General features: G+C 47.2%; 1 protein-coding gene across 4 annotated transcripts in view; it reads right to left on the bottom strand.

Annotated features, from left to right (window-relative positions):
• Positions 1–212: 212 nt before the first annotated feature.
• Positions 213–21,307, bottom strand: part of LOC135916293 (ninjurin-1-like) — a 126,593-nt gene continuing 105,498 nt past the window's right edge. For all 4 annotated transcript variants that reach the window (XM_065449625.2, XM_065449624.1, XM_065449623.2 and 1 more), the window contains exons 2-3: positions 17,669–17,920; positions 213–1,028 (exon numbers count right to left, since the gene is read on the bottom strand). In XM_065449625.2, the coding sequence (XP_065305697.1) occupies positions 816–1,028; positions 17,669–17,920 (465 nt within the window). In that variant the 3' untranslated portion in view covers positions 213–815. The remainder of the gene's footprint in view (positions 1,029–17,668; positions 17,921–21,307) is intronic.

Raw genomic sequence — 21,307 nt, 5'->3', positions numbered from 1 at the left:
CTAAGAACCCGGAGTTTAACTCATCTCTGTTCCACATATCCTCTGAACGGTAAAGTGCAACTTCTGGCTTAAATATTCGGAAATGGCGGAAGAAGCCATTGGGAAAAGGCTGATGATGCCTTTGTAAGCCGAATTGTTTCTTATCAGCGATAAAATATGCGGGCGCGGTATTGTGGCAGGCCACGCGGCACTCACGAAGTGTTCTTCAGGAGTACTTACATGACATGTTGTTAATTTATTGCGTTAAATGAAAATCTCAGACCTACAAACGCCATGACAAAAATACTGGCATCACATAGCGCGTCTTAAATATTTTATTTTAATACATTTTCTACAGCCAATTTCGGTTTCGGTTTCCATGAAGTTACTGTGTCATGACGTCATGACAGAGCGTGCTCACGTAGGAGCAGGACAGTGTGAGGCTTTGACACTCGCTGTGGCTTTCGCAGTCACCTCCAATTCTGTAGGCCATGTTGTGCCATACCAGACGACCGTGCAAGCCGCAGCGAGTGTCAAAGCGTTGCAATGTCTTGGTCCAACGTGACCACCTCCCAGTCATGAAATCACCATAAAGTACAAAACCATACCAAACTGTCAGTAGAAAAAGTATTCCATCAAATCATTTAGAGCCGCGTGAGGCTTGCGAACATTTTCCCTAGGTTTAGATGTTCCAGACCTTCATTTTTAATACAACAGATTAACAAACTAAAATACCACGACAGCCCCCCTTTAACCTATCTGGAAACCAGCAACGTCGCCAGCATAAAACGCGTCTCCCTCCAGCGCGCACAAAGCCAAGGAAAGCGACAAGTTCATCACGGAACCAAAGGCTGCGCCTGGCTTGGCCGTCGCTGGAAGTTGGTGCCGTCGTCGCTGCGGCTGTCGAAGGAGGCCGTCAGGATGTTAAGCACCGTGACGGCGAAGACGGCCGCGGTGGCCACGTTGTTGAGGATCTCGGCCATCCGGTGGTTCTTGTCCTTGTTGAGGTTGACGAAGCCCAGCACCAGGAAGACCATGCCCACCAGAATCTGCGCGGGAGATAAAACCGTGGAAGAACTTAAAGGCAGTTCATGGGTACAATCACGAAAAGGAACCCAATAATACTCAGCTTACATGAAAAATAAAAACGGGAGAACGTATATACATACACATATCGGTCAAATGGTCGTAGCACATGCGCATAAAAAAGCTGATCATTCTCTGCAGCTAGATGATCAGATTCCTTATCCAGTAGTATAATAGAAGAATGGCGTCTGCAATGGGCTCTTAATATTGTTACGTGTGGAAAGACACAGAAGAAAGAGGCTATTTACAGGCTATTAACACTGGAGCCAGGCCGCCAGGCTGACACTCGCTCGCGCAAAGCGCACAGACACACTGCATCATCGTTCTCGCGGCGGCTCGTCTCTTGAGCATCACTTGATGATATCGTACTACTACCCTCCCCCCCCCCCCCCTGGTGGCAAAAGCACCGTCACGGTGCTGTTAAATATCCAAGGTGCGTGGAGAGTTGTAGGGCTTGAGTCGGGCAACGTGGACAATGTCACTGGTTGTCACAGCGGAGGACGTAGTGGGCATGGCTAGAACGTTTTCATAGGTGACATCGGTCACTTTGCGGAGCACGCAATATGGGCCTGTGTAACAGGAAAGCAGTTTTGCACAAAGGCGGACTTTACGCGATGGTGACCAAAGCAACACGAGGGCACCGGTCACAAAATGGACATCACGGTGACGGAGGTCGTAGCGTTGTTTCTGCTTGTCTTGAGACACGTGTAGACGACCACGCGCAAGTTCGCGAGCATGGTCAGCATGGGTGATTGCATCACGGGCACAATCGCTAGTTGAAGCTGTGGCGGACGAAATCACAGTGTCCAGTGGTAGCGTCGGTTTGCGGCCATACAAGCGGTAAAACGGGAAAAAGCCAGCAGTTTCGAGACGGGAAGAGTTGTATGCAAAGGGAATGTAAGGTAGAACCAGGTCCCAGTGACGGTGGTCGTCTGAAACGTATTTCGATAGCATGTCTGTAAGGGTGCGGTTGAAACGCTCAATGAGGCCGTTCGTTCTGGGGTGGTAGGAGGTGGTAAATTTATCCTGTATTGAGCAGGCACACATGATGTCGTCAATGACTTTGGCCAAAAACGTACGGCCGCTGTCTGTAAGAAATTGACGCGGAGCACCATGCATCAAAATAATATCATGTAGGAGGAAGTCCGCAACATCAGTTGCGCAACTGGTCGGAAGAGCACGGGTTATGGCGTAGTGGGTCGCGTAGTCCGCCGCGACTGCAACCCGCTTGTTTCCTGATGTGGATTCTGGAAATGGGCTGAGAAGGTCCAAGCCGACACGATAGAAGGGCTCGGCAGGGATGTCCAGCGGCTGCAGGTAACGAGCGGGGAGATGGGAAGGCTTCTTGCGTCGTTGGCAAAGTTCACAAGCGGCGACGGAACGTCGTATGGAACGGGCAAAGCCCGGCCAGAAAAAACGGCGACGTACATGGTCATAGGTTCGAGATACGCCGAGGTGCCCTGCCGCTGGTGCGTCGTGAAGCTCTTCTAGAACGGTGGAGCGGAGGTGTTTGGGTATTACAAATAGGAACTCAGAGCCGTCCGGATGAAGGTTACGACGGTACAGAGTACCGTCGCGGAAGATGAAGAGGCCTAGAGCAGCATCGGCCGGAGAGTGTTCAAAATGGTCGATGAGTGCTCTGATGTAGGCGTCACGGCGTTGTTCGTCGGCGAAATGAAGCAGCTGGGATACAGAGAATACGCAAGAAGCACTGGCAATATTGGAGAAGTTAGAGTCGTCAACAGGGCAACGCGAGAAACTGTCGGCGTCTTGGTGTAAGCGGCCAGACTTGTACACCACGGAATATGAAAATTCTTGTAGCCTCAAAGCCCATCGACCAAGCCGGCCTGTAGGATCATTTAGCGATGAGAGCCAGCAGCGAGCACGATGGTCAGTGACTACGGAAAAAGGGTGACCGTAAAGGTAAAGACGGAACTTCGCATCCGCCCAAACAGCAAGGCATTGTCGTTCTATAATGGAATAGTTGCGCTCCGCTGGTGCTAGGAGGTGGCTCGCATAAGCAATAACGCGATCCTGGCCACGCCGACGCTCGGATAAGACGGCACCTACGCCATGACCGCTGGCATCTGTACGTAATTCTGTAGGGGCATCCGGGTCGAAGTGGGCGAGAATGGGTGGTGCGGTTAGAAGAGTAGCGAGACGAGAGAAGGCGGCGGCATCTGCAGTACCCCACGAGAATTGTACGCCTTTCTTCAAAAGATTAGTTAGGGGCCTAGCAACTGTCGCAAAATCTAGAACAAAACGGCGAAAGTACGAGCACAGCCCTACAAAACTTCTAACGTCTGCGGCTGTCTTCGGAAGCGGAAACTCTCGACTGGCGGGATCAGGCTGTACTCCGGAAGCGTCAACGAGATGGCTCAGAAGAGTAACTTGTCGGTGGCCAAAACGACATTTGGACGAGTTAAGTTGCAGCTTCGCCTTTCGAAATACATAAAGTATAGTTGTGAGACGCTCAAGGTGGTGCCGAACGTTGGCGAGAAGACGATGACGTTGTCGAGGTAGCAGAGGCATGTGGACCATTTGAAACCTTGGAGCAAGGAGTCCATCATACGCTCAAAAGTGGCAGGGTCGTAGCATAATCCAAATGGCATTACTTTAAATTGGTATAGGCCATCAGGTGTGATAAACGCGGTTTTTGATCTGTCCATATCGTCAACAGCAATCTGCCAGTATCCCGAACGAAGATCAATAGACGAGAAATAGCTGGAACCGTGCAGGCAGTCAAGGGCGTCGTCTATACATGGGAGCGGGTAGACGTCCTTTTTTTAATGCTGTTCAGGTGACGGTAGTCTACACATAAGCGCCACGTGCCGTCCTTCTTCTTAACCAACACCACAGGTGACGCCCAGGGATTCGATGAAGGCTGAATGATGTTTTTATCTAGCACTTCGTTTACTTCATTTTGAATTACTCGGCGTTCCGATGCAGAGACTCGATACGGTTGTCGGTGAATAGGCGCAGCATCGCCAGTAAGAATCCGATGCTATAGCGACCGTCCAGCCTAAAGGGCGATCATCGAAGTCGAAAATATCGTGATAGGACGATAATACTTCGCAAAGGTCTTCAGCCTGCGTAGAGGAGAGGTCCGTCGCAACCATTTTCTTTGTTGGGATCGGCGCCCGAGGCTGGCGCGAGGGCATGCTAAGCTCGCGAGAACCATTGGTCGATAACGCTGCCACGTATCGTTAACCTCCACCAGAATGTTACGTGTGGAAAGACACAGACGAAAGAGGCTATTTACACGCTATTTACACTGGAGCCAGACCGCCAGGCTGACACTCGCTCGCGCCAAGGGCACAGACCCACTTCACCGTCGTTCTCGCGGCGGCTCTTGAGCATCGCTCGATGATATCGTAATAATATTATATGGTAGGCAGAGGGGAGAAATCCTCGGTGGCAACGCTGGTGAAAAGAAATATCGCGGCCATTGAACACAATCTAGAGCCGAGAGAGATCGAGAACGTGTTTGTCGAAATTCTAACTGGAAAGCAATAGGAGCCTAGTCTATTCCTTCTAAATTTATACACCTCACCCAGGCGAACGAAGGTGAGGTTCCGGGCTCTGCTTCGCAAGGCCATCAAAATTTTAAGCAACCAGCCACTGCTGATAGTGGGGAATTTTAATGCACATCACCAGGAATGTGGGTACCCGCTCCAAAGCCCGAAAGGCAGACAGCTGTGAGAAGATACGCATGACCTTGGGCTCACTCTGCACACGGACACCGACAGTCCAACGAGGGTGGGCAATAGCGTTAGTAAGGATACATCTCCATATCTGAAATTCTCGAAAAACGTAAAATGTCTAGAATAGCATAATTCGGATCACAATTTTGGCAGCGACCACTACATGACTGTTTCCATACTGAAAGAAGACCTTAAAACACGCAGGGCTCGCGCGCCGGCCGTCGTTGAGTGGGATCAGTTGAGAGAGATCAGGAGGGCGCAGGAACAGGGGCCCATCATAAACATCGAGGAATAGGCGACGGCGCTCAAGTCGAACGTTGGAGAGGCGACAAAAACGCTCGAAGGTAATAACGCCCCTTCTGCATATGTGGGAAGCTAAGCAAAGCATGGAGCGTCGTCTCAAAATACACAAATGGAACCGCAATCTGAGAAGGAGAATGCGAGGCATAACAAGGAAATCGAAGACTATACTTTCAAATTATGCAAACAAGATTGGGGCAACAAGTGTGACGAAATGGAGCCGAGCGTGAACCTCTCCAAGATGCAGAGCATCCTCCGGTACTTGTTGGACCCTGAAAGCTCGAAGACTCAATTCGGAGTAAGATCGGTAAAAGCGAGGCACGCGTTCGAAGGGAACGATGATTATTTCATGAACAGATTAATTGAGACGTACGTAGTGGAAACATCGCGAACTCCAGTTCCTGACTACGGTGGAGCAACTGGCAAACTTACGGCTAATTTCCTTAACTTCATGCGTTGGGAAATTGATGGAGCACGTCGTCCAGACTAGACTGATAGGCTTCATGGAGCAGGGCGATCTGTGGCCACATGATATGGTCGGGTTCCGGCCTCACTTGTGTACGCAGGACGTCATGCTCTAAAACAAACATCATATAATAGACTCAAGGTCTAAAGATGCAAAAGCAATTCTGGGGCTGGGCCTCACGAAAGCTTTCGACAACGTAAAGCATGAGGCAGTCCTGGAAGGGCTGAACGAGATCAATGTAAGTACCAGGACATATCGGTGCACCAGGGACTTCCTGACGGGCAGAACTGCCTGCACGGAGCTCCAAACGCTGTAATCCCCCACAATTGAGCTAGGGAGTAAGGGTACGCCCCAGGGATCAGTGCTGTCTCCCTATACTCTTCAACATGGCTATGACGGAGCTCCACGAGCAATTGGCAAAGCTCGAGGGATTAAAATTTAGTATATAGGTGAATGATATCACCCTCTGTGTCAAGCGGAGAAGTGATTCGGCCATCGAAAGCAAGCTCCAGGCTGCCACCGACATCATAGTCGATTACGCGGCCGAGAGAGGCCTACAGTGCTCGCCGAAGAAATGATAATTGTTTGTATTCAATACGAAGCACCTAATGTGCAAGGCACTGTCGGAGATCAAAATTAAAGAGGCGGGTAAGGAGGTACCAATATTCGAGCAAATCAGAATCTTGTGCTTCATTCTCCAGTTACACGGCCATAAAAGCGAGACCGTCAAGAGGCTACACAATCACGCGATGCAGACCCTAAGCCTAATTAGGCGGGTGGCCAGCAAAGACCAAGGGCTAAACGAGAAAAATTTCATTAAACTGATACAGGCGTACATTTTCAGCCGGGTGAGCTACGCAGCGCCATATCTCGATGTGAAAGCGGTGGAACGAAAAAATATTGATTCTCTAATGATAAAATGTGTAAAAATAGCACTGGGACTGCCCTTGTGCACATCCACAGAGAGGCTCAAGGCTCTAAGAGAGCACAACACATGGGCAGAACTGGCGGAAGCGGTGCGAACATCTCAATATGGGACACTGAGCACCACCAGGATAGGAAGAGCCGTATTGACCAAAGTTAGAATAAATCCGGATAGAGGCCCCACCCAAAAGGTGAAAGTACATAGGGAAGTAAGAAAGGATCTGATTATCCCCCACCCCCTGACAAAAAACATGCACCCGGAACATAACAAGGACAGGAGGCAGAAGCCAGCCGAAGCATTACAAATTAGTTTCGGCGAAATTTCGGAACATGAGGTGGCCTATGTAGACGCAGCGGGAGGTGGTGGCGGTTTTACGGTGGCAACGGCCGTCAGCGGCCGAGGCAATCCTGTAACTGCTGCCGCTCTGCGCGGGCGGAGCATAGAAGTTGCCGAGGAAATTGCGATCGCGTTAGCTTGCGCTGGAATGGCCGCGAAATTTGTGATCAGTGACAGCACACCTGCCATACGGATCTCTCCCTTAGCGGCCAGAATGCTAGGCCAGAGAAAGTTAAATAGAAAAATTCAAATAATTTGGACTCCCGCGCATGAAGCCGTCCCCGGCAACGAGGCGACCCACGATCTGGCTCGAGATCTCTACCTACGAACCACTACAGGGCCCTTCGATGACGGAGGGAGCAGAGAGCGCATGCTAAAATATGGGGAGATCACGCAGCATTAGAGGTTGGATCGTAGGCTGGTATCCCAGCCAGACCCGAAATTAAACAACGGACAAGCAGTCGCGTGAAGACGACGGAAAACTTATACGTATCCGCACCCGGGTATGGCGAACCACATGTTCCCAGAGGCCAGGAGCGATAGGAGTAATCTTTGTTGGGCGAGAATGACCCTCGACCACATAATATCGTATTACTTGTACTGTCTGGGGGGCACGCACAACATAGGTAGTAGAGACATCTGGGATACCCTGCTGCGCAGCTCAAACTATGAGCTCCAGCTCAGGCTCGTCCAATTAGCTGAAGAGGCTGCCAGGATCCACGACCTTCCAGCCTGCATCTGAGGCGGCGACAGCCGCCCCTTGTCCTGCGTGCCGGGGGGAGGGTAGATCACCTTACCCATTGGATAATAAAGTTTATTCTATCTATCTATATGGTAGGCTTCAGTGGTGCTCTGATGCATGTCCTTACACTCGATGGCCGTCTTCTTCAGATGAGGTAAAGAGCCCCACGATTTGCAGTGAATGACCAAATAGAAGTAAACGGAAGTCGAAAGAGAAAACTGATGCTCTCGAAGCCACGTATTCAGACACTGCCTCATTTGGCTGAAGTACTAATTGGCACATGATAGTGGTATGACGTGCACAGCACCCGTTGCGCAATTAAGGAAGATCAGGAACGTCTACTTTGCCTTCGGAGATACAGAGCGCATGTGGTTCGCGAACCATGAACATCGAAATGAAAGAGAGGGAAATCAGTCAGCGACCGATTTAATTGCGAATTCTCACCCAATGCCAAAATTTCCGCTGACATTAGCGTTTCTGTTGATGGTCATCAAGTAACTGCTCTCATCGACACTAGTGCGGATTACTCTGTTATAAATGGTAAACTCGCACCAGCACTACGGAAGGTTAGGACGCCTTGGAAGGTTCCCAGCAGGTCATCTTGTCACACCGACAGGGTAGTGCAAGGCCAGAATCAAAATCCGAAATTCGAACTTTATTGGCTCTTTTGTCATACTGGCCCATTGTTCTCGGGAAATAATATTGGGGATGCATTCGGTCGGGAACATGGAGCCATCATAAATCTGCCGGACCTGCTCGTCACATTCTCTATCCGACGTACTGCCAGACTGGATAAATCCCCATCGGAACGAACAGCATTGCGTGCCACTGATAGCGCACTTACAGTACCATTACGAAGTGGAATGTTTGTTGTCGTCGAGTGCGAGTCAGATCAAAATGTCCCCGGAATCGCTGAAGGTAATGTTTCCGTCCCACTGGTTCAACAATTGCGCGTTGCCAGAGGTGTTGTTGAACTCCACCACAAGCAAGGTATGACCATTGTTACCAATATCATTGGAAAGTTCCAGCATTTGGTTAAGTGCGGTGCTATAGCATACTTTGCCCATTTTAATCCATCACAAGTCTGTGCGTCTTTGACGGAACTGTTGGTGAGCAGTACCCCTGAGGCCACGCAAGTAGGAACATCGATGTGAGACCAAACCTTGCCCCGGCTCAGAAGAATGAGGGTTTCCTCAGCCTTCTACATTTGATCAAATATTATTTTGTTTCCACTTCTCTTGTAAACAGACTCCGCTCACGAAACACTGAATCAACAACAAGCCAACTGTGAGACCTGTGCACCAGAATGCCTACCGGGTTTCCCAGAATGAACAAGACGCCATTCGTAGCCATGTCGAACAAATGCTCGCCGACGACGTCACACAACCTTCCACTAGATCGTAGGCATCACCGATTTCGTTGGTGAAGAAGAAAGACGGCAGCCTACGGTTCTGCCCGCATTACCGCAGACTCAACCACGTCACACAAAAAAATAGATTTTCTCGTTGCCCCGCATCGATGACTTCTTAGATAGTCTCTAGAATGTCTGCTATTTTTTGGCCATGGACTTGCGTAATTGCTACTGCAGATTGAAGTGAATGAGCGGGACCATAAAGAAATTGAGGCCTGTATGAGATTGTGTTACTCCCTTCCAGATTGTGTTCTGCGCCCACCCCTTTCAACGAATGATAGACACAATTTTAACTGGCCTTAAGTGGCTATCTTGCCTCGGGTCATAGTCATATTTACGACGCTTGAAGCACACATCCAGCAACCTAAATATATCCTTCAGGATATTCGTGCAGCTGGCCAGAAAAATGCTAATATGCCTACGACAAACTAAAATTCTTCGGCCACGTCATCAATAACGCTGCAATTCGACACGACCCTGAGAAAACTACCGCTGTTGCCTATTTGCCGACACCTACAAAAAAGCGTGAGGTCCAACGCTTTCTGGGGCTGTGTACTTACAACTGCCGCTTCGTTGAGTAATTTTCATGCGTCAGCACTTCTATCCCGACACAACGTGGAAACTCGTCCGTCTGTCCGTCCATCCGTCCATCCGTCCATCACGTAAGACAGATCGCTATAATGTGATTATTGTATAACACCAAATAGTTTCCAAACAGAAAGCGCTGGCGCTTGTGAGCTTCAAACCTTCGAGCCCACGCTCAGAGTCCCAGTGCCTTACCCACTGGGTTAAACACCCACGCTTGCAGAAGATGAATATATCTGAGCCATATGAATGTGTTGTACCGGCGGTACAAAACAAACGTCAAAGGAGAGCAGTTTCTATGAAGGCTTTGTTGAAAGATTTCGTGATAGTGGAATAAACGCTATCTCTCGGACCACATATAGAGCCGACTTGGAGCATTGTAGGCAAGGAAAATTCCAAATTTTGAATTCAGAGACCTTAATGTCCAACGCGCCACATCACCGATGCGTTTCGGTGGTCACGTGATGCGCCTTGCGTTGAGGCGTTCCTTCACCGACCGAAATGCCACCGATCTCTGAAGACTGATGCTCTTCACGTCTCGAAATACACAGATAAGCAGTCAATGAGTTGATAAGGAGTGATGAGATATTATATGGATCTCATCAAGGTTGAAAATGGTTCGACGCGGATGGATAAGTTGCTAAAGAGCGATAAGGGCTTATAATGACGGAGCAATTGTGAATAAGGTCAATAAGCACTGATATGGTTTGATAAAGGTCGGATCATGTCCGATAAGGTTGGTAATGACAGGTAAGAATTGGATCGATTGTGATAAGGTTGATACCCCGCGATGAGGGTCGATAAGATTTGAAAAGAGTCCGGTAAGGTTGATAACAATCGCTAAGAGTTGATAAGGGTTTATACTGGTTAGATCAACTTTCATAACATCGATAATGACACCTGGCTGCGTGGAGATGAGCAAGTGGCACAATGCTTACGCATACTTGAGACAGCTCCCAGAGGAGTTCCTGCATGATTTTTTTTCACACGTCGCTGAACCATTACCTCGGCTCACAAAGGACGACGGCAGCCTTTTGGGGGGTCAAGAACAGCCAGACGCCGTTCGCGAGCGCCAGGCCCGCCTCCAGTCTCCTCCAGTTCTGTGCCCCTTTGACGGGGATGCCGATACAGAACTACACACGTATGCGAGCAACGTTTGCACTGGTGCTGTTCTTGTGCAGCTATAACGACGTGTCGAATGGTTTATTGCGTATTGCAGTCTCAATTTATCATGTGCGGAGGGAAATCGCTTTACAACCAAAATGGAGTGTTTGGTCGTCATGTGGGCCATCACGGAGTTTCGACCTTATCTGTACAGCCAGCCTTTCCATGTAACAGCGACCACCATTCTCTGTGCTCGCCGGCAAATATAAATGATCCCTTTGGACGTCTAGCTCGATAGAGTCTTCGATTGCAAGATTTGGAAGTAACAATTGTGCACAAATCGCGGCAAAAACAGCCACGCAAATTTTCTACATTGCGCACCCGTCGACATTGACAGCACCGATCTCGAAGAGGACTGCGATTTACTTGCCGCTCTGGCAAGATCTGATCTAGCCCAACAGCAGCAAAAAGTCTTACAGCTGCGACCACTCACCGACCATCTTGAGGAACACACCTCGCAGCTCTCTCAAGAATTCTCATATCACGTGCTATCGTTCAGCCTCGACAACTGTGCGATTTACGAGTAGAATTTCCTGAAAAATGAAAACAGTTACCTCCCTGTTGTAGCCTCAGGGTTCCGCGAAGGGAGCCTACGCGCCTGTGACTACCAACCTTGTTCTGGTCACTTGGGCTTTACGCGCACGTTGGCCCGAATTCACCAGAAGTACTACTGAACTAAACACCGAAGACTGTGAAGCACTATGTAAAAACGTTTCCTGACTGTTAACGACGCAAGATTCCAGCTATTTACCCAGCCGGTTTTTCGCAAGTCTGTGAAGCCTCCAAAGGTTTCTTTTGATCTCATCAGTATGGACTTGCTCAGTCCATTACCGACGTCTTCTGCTGCGAACTGATAAATTGTGTCACCACCGACTATTGTACCCAGTAATATGAAACCAAGGCAGTTCAGCCTGCCACTACCTTCGATGTTGCGCTCTTCTTCGTTTATAGCATCGTTCTCCGTCATGGGGCATCACACGTAGTCATCAGATTGCGGCATAGCATTTACAGCACAGCTTGGGCACGAAACAATGCAACTAAGTGGCGCTGCTCAGCGAAAAGCTACTGCGTACCATCCGCAAGCAAACAGCTTAACCGAGCTCTTAGACAAGACAATTGATGACATGTTGTCCATGTACGGCGCCGATCACCGCAAAAACTGGCACGATGTGCTTCAATGCATAACATTCGCTTACAATACTGCGCTTAAGGACACCACAGGATTCAGCCTTTGCTAGCAGTATGGACCCGAAGTTATCACCACGCTGGACGCAAAGCTATAGCCTGACACATGCAAAACTGCTCTCGCAGATGTGGTCTCCTGCGACAAACAGGCAGAGGAAACTCCTCAGCTTGCGTAACTGCGCATCCAGCGTAAGCAAATCTATCTGCCCAGCACTGGGACTTTTGCCGAGGAGAGGTCATGTACAGTCGTGGCTATCACTTCTGTACAATGCCTAAATGATGTCAGCTACAGAGTTGCCCCAGCACTCTACCGCGCTCCCGCTGTAAGCATGTGCCTGAAATCATACGATATCTATTTGCGAAAGCAATTCTATGGATACTCCAGGCGCATTTCTGTCATCACGGTAGGGCCGCGATAATTTTCGAGAAGTGGTAATTTTTCTGCTTCAGGGTAAGCCCGGATGACCTATTTGCCTCGAAAACGGTTCCAAATTGCCTGAGCTGATCGTCGAATTTTCCGACAAATGTGACGACGTCATCCAAGTAGACGAGCCGCGTCTGTTACTTTAGGTCTGCCAGGACCATGTCCATCAGGTGCTGGAATGTTGCAAGTACCGAGAAAAGACTTAACGAATGACCATGACTTTGAAGATGTCGTCCAGCGTAATAAGCGCAGTCTTGTCTCGGTCCCTCTCATCGACTTCAATTTGCCATTATCCTGTCTTTACACCCTTCGATGAAAAATGTTTTCTGTTATAGAGTCTGTCCAGTGCGTCGTCTATCCATGGGAGGGGGTATACGCCATTTTTCATGGCCTTCACAAGGCGACGATAATCGACGCAAAAACGCAGAGTTCCATCCTTCTTCGCTAAGACGACAGGGGACGCCCACGGGCTTTTCGAGGGCGCGATGAATTTGTGGCGCGGCATTTGGTTGACAGGTTACTTTATAGGTTCTCGTTCTTGTGGCGTAACTCGGTAAGGACTCTGATGGAGTGGTCGAGTTCACCCTTTGATTATTATGCGATATTTGGCGATGGCGTTTGTCGAATCTTTGATGACGCCGAAAAGTAGTTTTTGTACCGTTGTAGAAGATTTCGAAGCATTTCTTGTTGATGCATGGGAAGGCTTGCATTGATAATTTACTCAACTTCTCAAATATTATATTTATATAAAAGTGTTAATGAGAAAATTATAGAGCAAAATGAAAAAGTTCCGATAAAGCTTTCTGTACTTCAATACGTGCTATATAAAAATGTATTTAAGAGCGTCAAAGAAGCTCGCGAATACACGCAAAATTGCTGCGCGACTGGCCGCTCGAGGCACTTTGCGTGTATTCGCGGGCTTCTTTCACACACGGAACAACACTTTCACGTAGCCGGTATTGAGCGACATAAAGCTGCATCGGGACTTTTTCATGTTGCTCTACAGTTTTCTCACTGACACGTTTCATCTAATTATAATATTTGATAAGTTGGTTCATTAATTAAGACTAATTATGTAATTAGGCGGAATGCATAAAATAATCTCCAAGCGACAGTAAACATCATTACCTTGATTCTGTCCAGCTACATGGCGTTTGCATATTTTTAAATCTTGATGCATGGTAGTTGGGACACCCTGTATGATACCTGTTTTTAAAAAGACTATTCAACTCGACTTCTAAGTTTTATGTATTACGTTCACAAGCTGTTGTCCTGCCTTTTTTTTTTACTGTGCACCAAGATAGATGGCTTATTGCATGCTATTTTGGGCATATCAATAAACAATTGCAATTAACGTCATTACGCAATTCTGGCAAAGTATCTTGGGATTCGACCTGCTGTGGTTGCTTAGTGGCTATGGTGGCGGGATCGCAGGGTCGAATCTCGACCACGGCGGCCGCATTTCGATGGGGGCGAAATGCAAAAGCGCCCGTGTACGTAGATTCAGGTCACGTTAAAAAACCCCAGGTGGTCCAAATTTCTAGAGTCAGCGTCTACAGCGTCCCACATAATCAGATCGTGGTTTTGGCACGTGAAACCCCATAATTTAATTTTTAACCTTGGGATTCCAGCGACACACACCAACAACACGTGCGGACATTGAAACGGCAAGGAGAGTGATCTCATAACAGATATTGCTGTAAAAAAAAGTTAAAAATCATTATTTCTGCTAGGTTTTTTATTAACGCAAGTTTTTCTTACTTAGGTGATCAGTTTTGCACCGTTGGCACTGTCCGCAGTGGTGTGCGGATCCTGGAGATGGAGAAGTCAACAGTTCCTATGGGTACGTGCCTCTGGGTGTGTGTGCGAGTGTGAGCAATGTCGTCGCCGTCACGCCATCATCTTCACGCCATCATCGCTATACGTCATCGTCACGGCAGCTCAAACCATCGTCATCACATTTATTTATTTATTTACCCTCAAGGCCCTAGGGCATAATAGCTGGAGTGAATACAATGGTAATAAATCCAATACAGCAGCAGCAACAACAGGATAAATACAGTACAATTGGCAACCATAACAGGCACGATGCAGCAGTTAGGTAGTTGTTGAGAATGCAAGCTCGCAGCAGTATTCCCAAAAGCATTAACATCTCTAATGGCAAAAACAATGTTAGAAGGCGACTCCACACGAACGTGTACTGGTAATAAATCAGTCATGATCACATTTAAAATGAAATGCGGAATTGGTAATGGCGATCAATGCGTCCGCAACTATAGGTTGGTTGTATTAGTAGCCTATCCTTAAGAAATGAATTACTCTAAATCTGAGGACATAAACAAAGGCGGGAAACTTCTCTAGGACGAGAAAGGCTGGGTAAGAAAAGTGCGTCCTTCATAGGTGTAAAACTAGCGGTGCGATGATACTTGGAAAACATGAAACGTCATGTGCGATTTAATGCAGCCTCTGAGTCAGCTACGAGTGCTTCGGGACCATGATCCCATATAGCTCCTGCATATTCTAGTTCAGCTCGGATCAATGCCTTATAAAGCTGCAACTTGAGAGTTACAGGGGTCTGCGCAGGTAACCTAACATTAACCGACACGTTCCGCTCTCAGTTACTCCCGCTTTTCCCATTTAATACTGTTCACGAGTGCCCAATCTAGTGTATTTGATCGCGCATTTTTGCAATGTTGTATATTTTTTCATAAACAGTATTCCTTTTGCTCTGTTAAGAGTAACAAGTTTTCGTGTGCCTTCAGATACTCCTTTGTATTTCCTGTGCCTTCAGCATTGTGTAACACGGTAATCTTTTCATAGCACTGTTCTTGTTGGAAATTTGTACTTTTTATACCTTGACTGTTTAATATGCCCCCCCCCCCCTTACTTTATGCCCTGTCGTAAAGTAACCCTATATGCCCTGTCATAAAGTCATGAACCACGCCTGTAAGGTTCTTTTGAATAAATAAATACGACTGGTACGATTGTTCATTATGTAACCAATGTGATTTTCCATGATAAGTTATACGAAATGTGTCACCAAGGTGCTTGTATGACTACACAGATTCTAGATCGATGTGGTTAATGTGATATGTTGGGTGAATAACATTTTGTGGGCATTTCTTAACGTTTAATTTTATGTTCTATAACTGGCACTACTCGCAAACTCAGTTAATAGCAAACTGCAAGATGACTGAATTCAAGTCACTGTTAATCTATCTATAAATGACGTAGTCATCGGCGAAAAGTCTTATGGAAGACGTCATGGCTGTTGGCAAGTCTTTACCGAAAATTAAGAGCAGAGAACCTATTACGGAGCCCTGCGGTACGCCTGAGGTAACTGCAGAATAAGGGTAGTTCATGTTATTAGCGGTTACGGACTGGGAACGATGTGTAAGTAGACCTGTTAGCCATGCAAGAATTTCACTATCCAGATTAAGACTGTAATTTAAGAAAAAGCAGTTCATGTGTTACCGTGTCAAACAGCTGTAGGAAATCTAAAAATATGCGGTCTATGAGGGAACTGAAGCAAGGTGTGAGACCGGGCTAGTTGGCATTCCACGCTGAAGTGACTAGCGCAAGGGTGGACACGGGACACTAAAAAGGCGACAAGTACCAGCGCAACCATTGCGCTTGTCCTTGTCACCTTTTAAGTATCCCATTTCCTCTGCGCTAGTCACTTCAGCAACTATAAGGGAACCCTGGTCAAGAATAGAAGGTAAGTCATGAGTGAAACACAAAAGTTCTGTTTGATACGAAAATGTTTTGCGGAATCCGTGTTGAGCATTACTAAAAAAAAAGGGACCCGCCTTGGTTTCTTAGTGGCTACGGCATTGGGCTGCTAAGCACGAGGTCACCAAATTGAATCCCGGCCACGGCGTCCGCATTTCGATGGGGCGAAGTACGAAAACACTTATGTACTTAGATTTAGATGCACGTTAAAGAACCCCAGCTGGTCCAAATTTCCGGAGTGGTTCTGGGACGTAAAATCCCATAATCTCTTTTTTAATGAATTACCTTCTTGAAACATAGCAGTATGAGAGGAAATCCCATGTTCCATGATTTTGCATGGTATTCTGGTTATTGATACGGGTGGGTAATTATTAGCAGAGTGCTTGTCTCTGGACTTGAAAACGGGAATAACGTTCCCCCACTTTCCAATCACCAGGAGTACAGCCAGTCATAAGCAATCGCTCGAATAGGTTTGAAAGTATAATAGAGGTGCACACTTTCGTATTAATGAGAAACTTAGAATTCATGCTGTCCACTCCAGCTGACATAGTTGATATTTCAGTTGATGTAGCTTGTCACCATCCAATTTCTTTGTAAGGTTGTTGTCACGGTCGCCTTCGTCATGTCATCGTCGCCATACAGTGGTCCTTGTGGAGCCATCATGATAATGTCGTTGTCATGCCATTGTCGTCATGCCGTCGACGTCATTCCTTCTTCGTCATTGCATCGCAACCACGCCGTCGTCATTCAATTATCATTATGACGCTGTTTTATGACGCTGTTGTCACACCATCGTCATCATACCACCGTCGCGATGCCGTCGCGGTAGTTCAATCATCGTCATTCCAGCTTCGTCACCCAATTCTCGTCATACCGCCGTCATCATGCCATCGCCTTCATCACTCATCGTCATTCCATTTGCTTCAAGCCATCGTCGTCATGGTGTTATCGTTATACTATGGTCATGACATTGTCGTCAGCCCGTCGTGGTGATAACGCTTTCGGCGGCGCCAGTGTGTGCTCAGAAAGCCGATGAGCGCTCAAGCATCGGTGAGAAGCGAGTAGTTTAAACGAGAGCGCCATAAAACATCCTCTACACTGAAATGTCATGGCAGAAGAAGAGCCTTCAGAACCCCAAGCTAATCGGCGAGCCCAACACTGGGAGCGAAAACGCCTAGCCTACACAAAAGAGAACGCTTAAAAATTCGCGTTCTGCACACGTAACCATCCTTCGACGTTTTGTTTTTATACGATGAAATCTTATTTCGGGGGACGTAATTGCAAACCCCATGCTACAAAAGGTTAAATGTGTGCCAACATGTTAACGATATGAAGACGTTGCCCAGTGTCATAACTGATCCGCTCCAGTGCCTGCGGCGGATCCCCACCATGTATACCTTGGACGTGCTATGGGACGAAGTCCGGAAAAGTGTACTTAGAGGCGAAAAATTGAGAAGAAACCAACCCGAAGACGACGAACTGTGACTCACGGACAACGAATTTGGCAAGTTACTTCTGTGGCATCAGCATGAAACGGGGCCATGCGCTCATATTTAATCTCAATCTGACAATATGCCGCGTGGCAAGCCACGCAAACAAAAAGAAACGATGACCTCTACATTGATTCACCTGCAGGGCGATAGACAGGCTGATGAGAACCACGAGCACGGTGTAGAAGTCGTGTTCGTCCCCACGCTGTATGATGGTCTTGAGTTGGGTGGCGTTGACCGAGAGCAGGGCCACGTCGAGCATGCCCTGCGCCAAGGTCTTCTTGGTGGCGTACAGGTTTGGGTTCATGCTGGCGCTGGTCCGCACCCAGCCCGTCTTCGTCATAGAGGTGGGCCCCACTGGACCGTCACCGTTCGCTGTCGGGGATCCGCCCTGCGCGAGCGAGAAAAGTGTTTGGACATTAAAGGCAGAAACTTCGGCCTGAGGTACATTTCTCGAGCCCGCTGCTCTGCGTTAGGGAAGGAGGAAGAGGAGAAGAAAGAGGAACATGACGAGTGTCTGTGAGGACAAAAGGAAGACGCAAAACACAACCGTCGAGTCTACTCACACCCTATGGAGCCCGGGCGCCTACTTTTTAAAGCGCCAAGTAAGGTCTGCGCGGCCTGAAAACCAAATGCACAGTCACACCAACGACACGGTATAACGTCTTCCGACAATAATTGACTGTCGAGACAGGCAAGATGATCGGTCAACATCTGTAGCTTTCACACGTAATAATATCTACACATAACAGACACTGGCGTATAGAGCTGCAAGTTTAAGCTTAATTCCTGCAACGTTACAGATACGCTAAAGCTACGCGATCCTTTACGTCGGTAATAGGCGGGGCGCGCTTGATGGCGCATGTCTTCGTGCCTGATTTGGACCTCTGTCGACAGCGCGCAGGTTAATGCATTTTTTGCGCCAAGGTTGCATTTCGTTGACACGTGGACCCCGTCGCTCCTGGCACTCCACAGTTCTAGATATCAAGTTAGATAATGCTCGTCCCTCTATGGAGACTTAAAATATCAAGACAGGTAGCTACGGGCTGTTGGCTACTGTGCGGTCACCATGCCTAATGTAATGTTGATCTTCTGAGAGTTTTGTTAGCGTTGTCATTGTCACTGAAATGAAATAGATGCTAACGCTATCTTTCGAGTGATGGCTTCAGGATTAATTCCTTTTCCTTAAGATCAGACAGTCAGGCGTGGTTGGCGTAACACCACAGATAGCTCAAGTTTGTAACGTCACATTACTGTCAGCTGACGCTGATGTGCAGTAAAGTTGACAGAAAACATGTCTGCCACATATTTCGACAGCTTATTCCGCAGTCAACTACATAAGGAAAGCCCGTTGCTCGGTTCTTGAGCTGAACATACACAGTCTACAACGGTCTTGAACTATACGTCGTCTTGGTGCGTCAACCGTAAGAGTCATAGTTTGGATATAGGATATGTTGCTGCGTGAACTTGCATCACAAAGCACTTTTGGTTGGTTAGTGGCACCCTGACAAATTTGCCTTAATCATGCATGTCACATGCGGCTTCGTTTCTGTTACAGCGAAGCCGATAAAGTTACTTTAACTGCACTTTGCTCACATTTCTTGTGCGAGCTTTTTGAAAGCCTGTCCATAGATTCGTGTGCAAAACAAAACAAAAAACATCCTCGCCGATTGCACGAGAAGTCAACGTATATCGTCTGCGCAAGGACAAAAAAATCTACATCATTGTGAGGGTCACAATAAATCATCAAAGGCTCTCTAACTGCTAATAACGCCCACTGGGATTTGCTGTAAGAGACTGCTGTAAATGATAACTCAGAATTGGATAGGAAGGAGCGTATATTGAGCGCTTTGGAAAACACACTGAGAAAGTTAAAAAGATGTCGCGGAATTGGGGCAGTCCCCGAAATTAACTATACAAATTGGAGCACGACGCATATGTTACGGTAAAGTAAAAACGATAGCAGTATATAAAACGTAAATTCTGATTGAAATTAAGCTTTGCAGTCACGCGAGAACCGCAGGAGGGTGACGAGTTCGTATATACACGATGTTGAAGAGCACACAGGCACACAGAAAACCGCAAGCGCTTGCCGTGCCTTATTTTTCTCTGTGCTTTAAATCTGCGACCGTTGTGACATCCATGTAGAAAACTTGAAATGCGTGGGTCAGAACCACCGGCTCCCCATAAGGCAAAAAATTTGATAGTGGGTGCTGCTTTACGAAACGAGCGGCCTTTCGACGTAACATTATTCCATGAGTTAAAGCCTTGTGCCAGAAATAAATTGTAGTCGACTTTTATGCTACCATCAATGGCGACATAGGCGAACGCCTCGGTAGAAATGGCAGGACCGATGAGGAATTAGCCCGCCGGTGGCATCGGCTCTGTGGCAGGAACCGTCTCACGCCATCTACGTTAATTGGTTGTTCATCCGGTGCCCAATACGACGCTGTATCCTGTCGAAACTTGTGAGAGGTCGGTTAGGTGCGGTTGTAGGCTCAACAAGACTGGCGTCGGATCGGAATCGGGATCCTGCCGTGAGCACGCGAGCCAGACAGATCAAACTAGCAGTCAGCGAGTAATCCAACAGGGAAGGGGATGGTCGGGAAATGTTCTTAACAAAATATTCTAATAAGACCCAGTCTTCGTTTACTCCGTCCAGCCAGGCGTCGCCTAGCGACGGAGACGTGCCTATTCTGCAAATCTGTATATCACTTTTCTTCTATGGCTTCTGCAGTCGATATTCCGTCTTTCCTGTGCTTCGCCACAAGACCAGACATGCAGATTTTCTGTTAAGGGGGGAGGGGAAAATTCAACTAATTAGCGGCACTAATCCAATGTGTAATGTGGTGGTGTTTATGAACCCTTGTTACTGTCAATTTGTTTTATTGTAAAATATTGACAATGTCAAAAATTATAAAATCGGTAATATTGAGCAAGGAGTAAAAATTGGGGCAGCATGAAATCAGTGAGAAGAAAACTTGGCATAGGAAAGAGCAAGATGTATGCAATGAAAGAAAAGCAGGGTAATGTCATCAGTGACTGGTGATACAGTAAATATAACACAGGAATTAAATACTGAACTATGCAGTACCCACAGCAGTCACGCAATCTTGATTGGAAGCAGTGAGAAACACGATACAGAAGTACCATGTGCAACTAGCGACGAGGTTACAAGAGCTTTGCAGTCACATGTCCCGAGGAAAAGCACCAGAGAAGGCAAAATAACAGTTAACTTGATGAAAGACTGAGCTTCAAAACCTTGCGGCCCGTTATACGCAATGCCTCACCAGTGCACCAGGCACCAGAGAGCTTGAAGAATGCCAACGTTATAATCATTCATAAGAAGGCAGACGTTGAAGATTTTAATAACCATACCGAAGAAAAACAGAACCTCTTAAAAATGTCTTAAAGGGCTACGAAAGGGCATAGATGTTTGGTATAGGATACTGAAAATACAATTTTCCTTAAACATATCCTAAGGGCCTGAAGTATACTAGAATAAATTCTATCTGCGGTAAAAACTCACTATAGGCGACACCAAAGTCTATTTTGGTGACACCCATTCACAGCGTCTAACCCTTTGTATGCTACCTGCTTACCCTACACTATGTCATGTTTAAGTATGAAAAAAAAAAGGCGACAGCTAAACAGTGCAAAATGTTGAACTAGCTTTTGGCTTAACAATATAAAGCGCGATATAACTTTGTAATCAATACAGCACATTATTTACCTGCATAAAGGTTAACTGTGTTAAACTGATTATATTTTGCAGAAA

Source organism: Dermacentor albipictus, chromosome 6 (genome assembly GCF_038994185.2).
Source record: "Dermacentor albipictus isolate Rhodes 1998 colony chromosome 6, USDA_Dalb.pri_finalv2, whole genome shotgun sequence".
In the NCBI taxonomy this organism is placed as follows: domain Eukaryota; kingdom Metazoa; phylum Arthropoda; class Arachnida; order Ixodida; family Ixodidae; genus Dermacentor; species Dermacentor albipictus.
The sequence above is the reverse complement of the archived record's forward strand: the minus strand, read 5'-3'. Positions and strand labels throughout refer to the sequence as shown.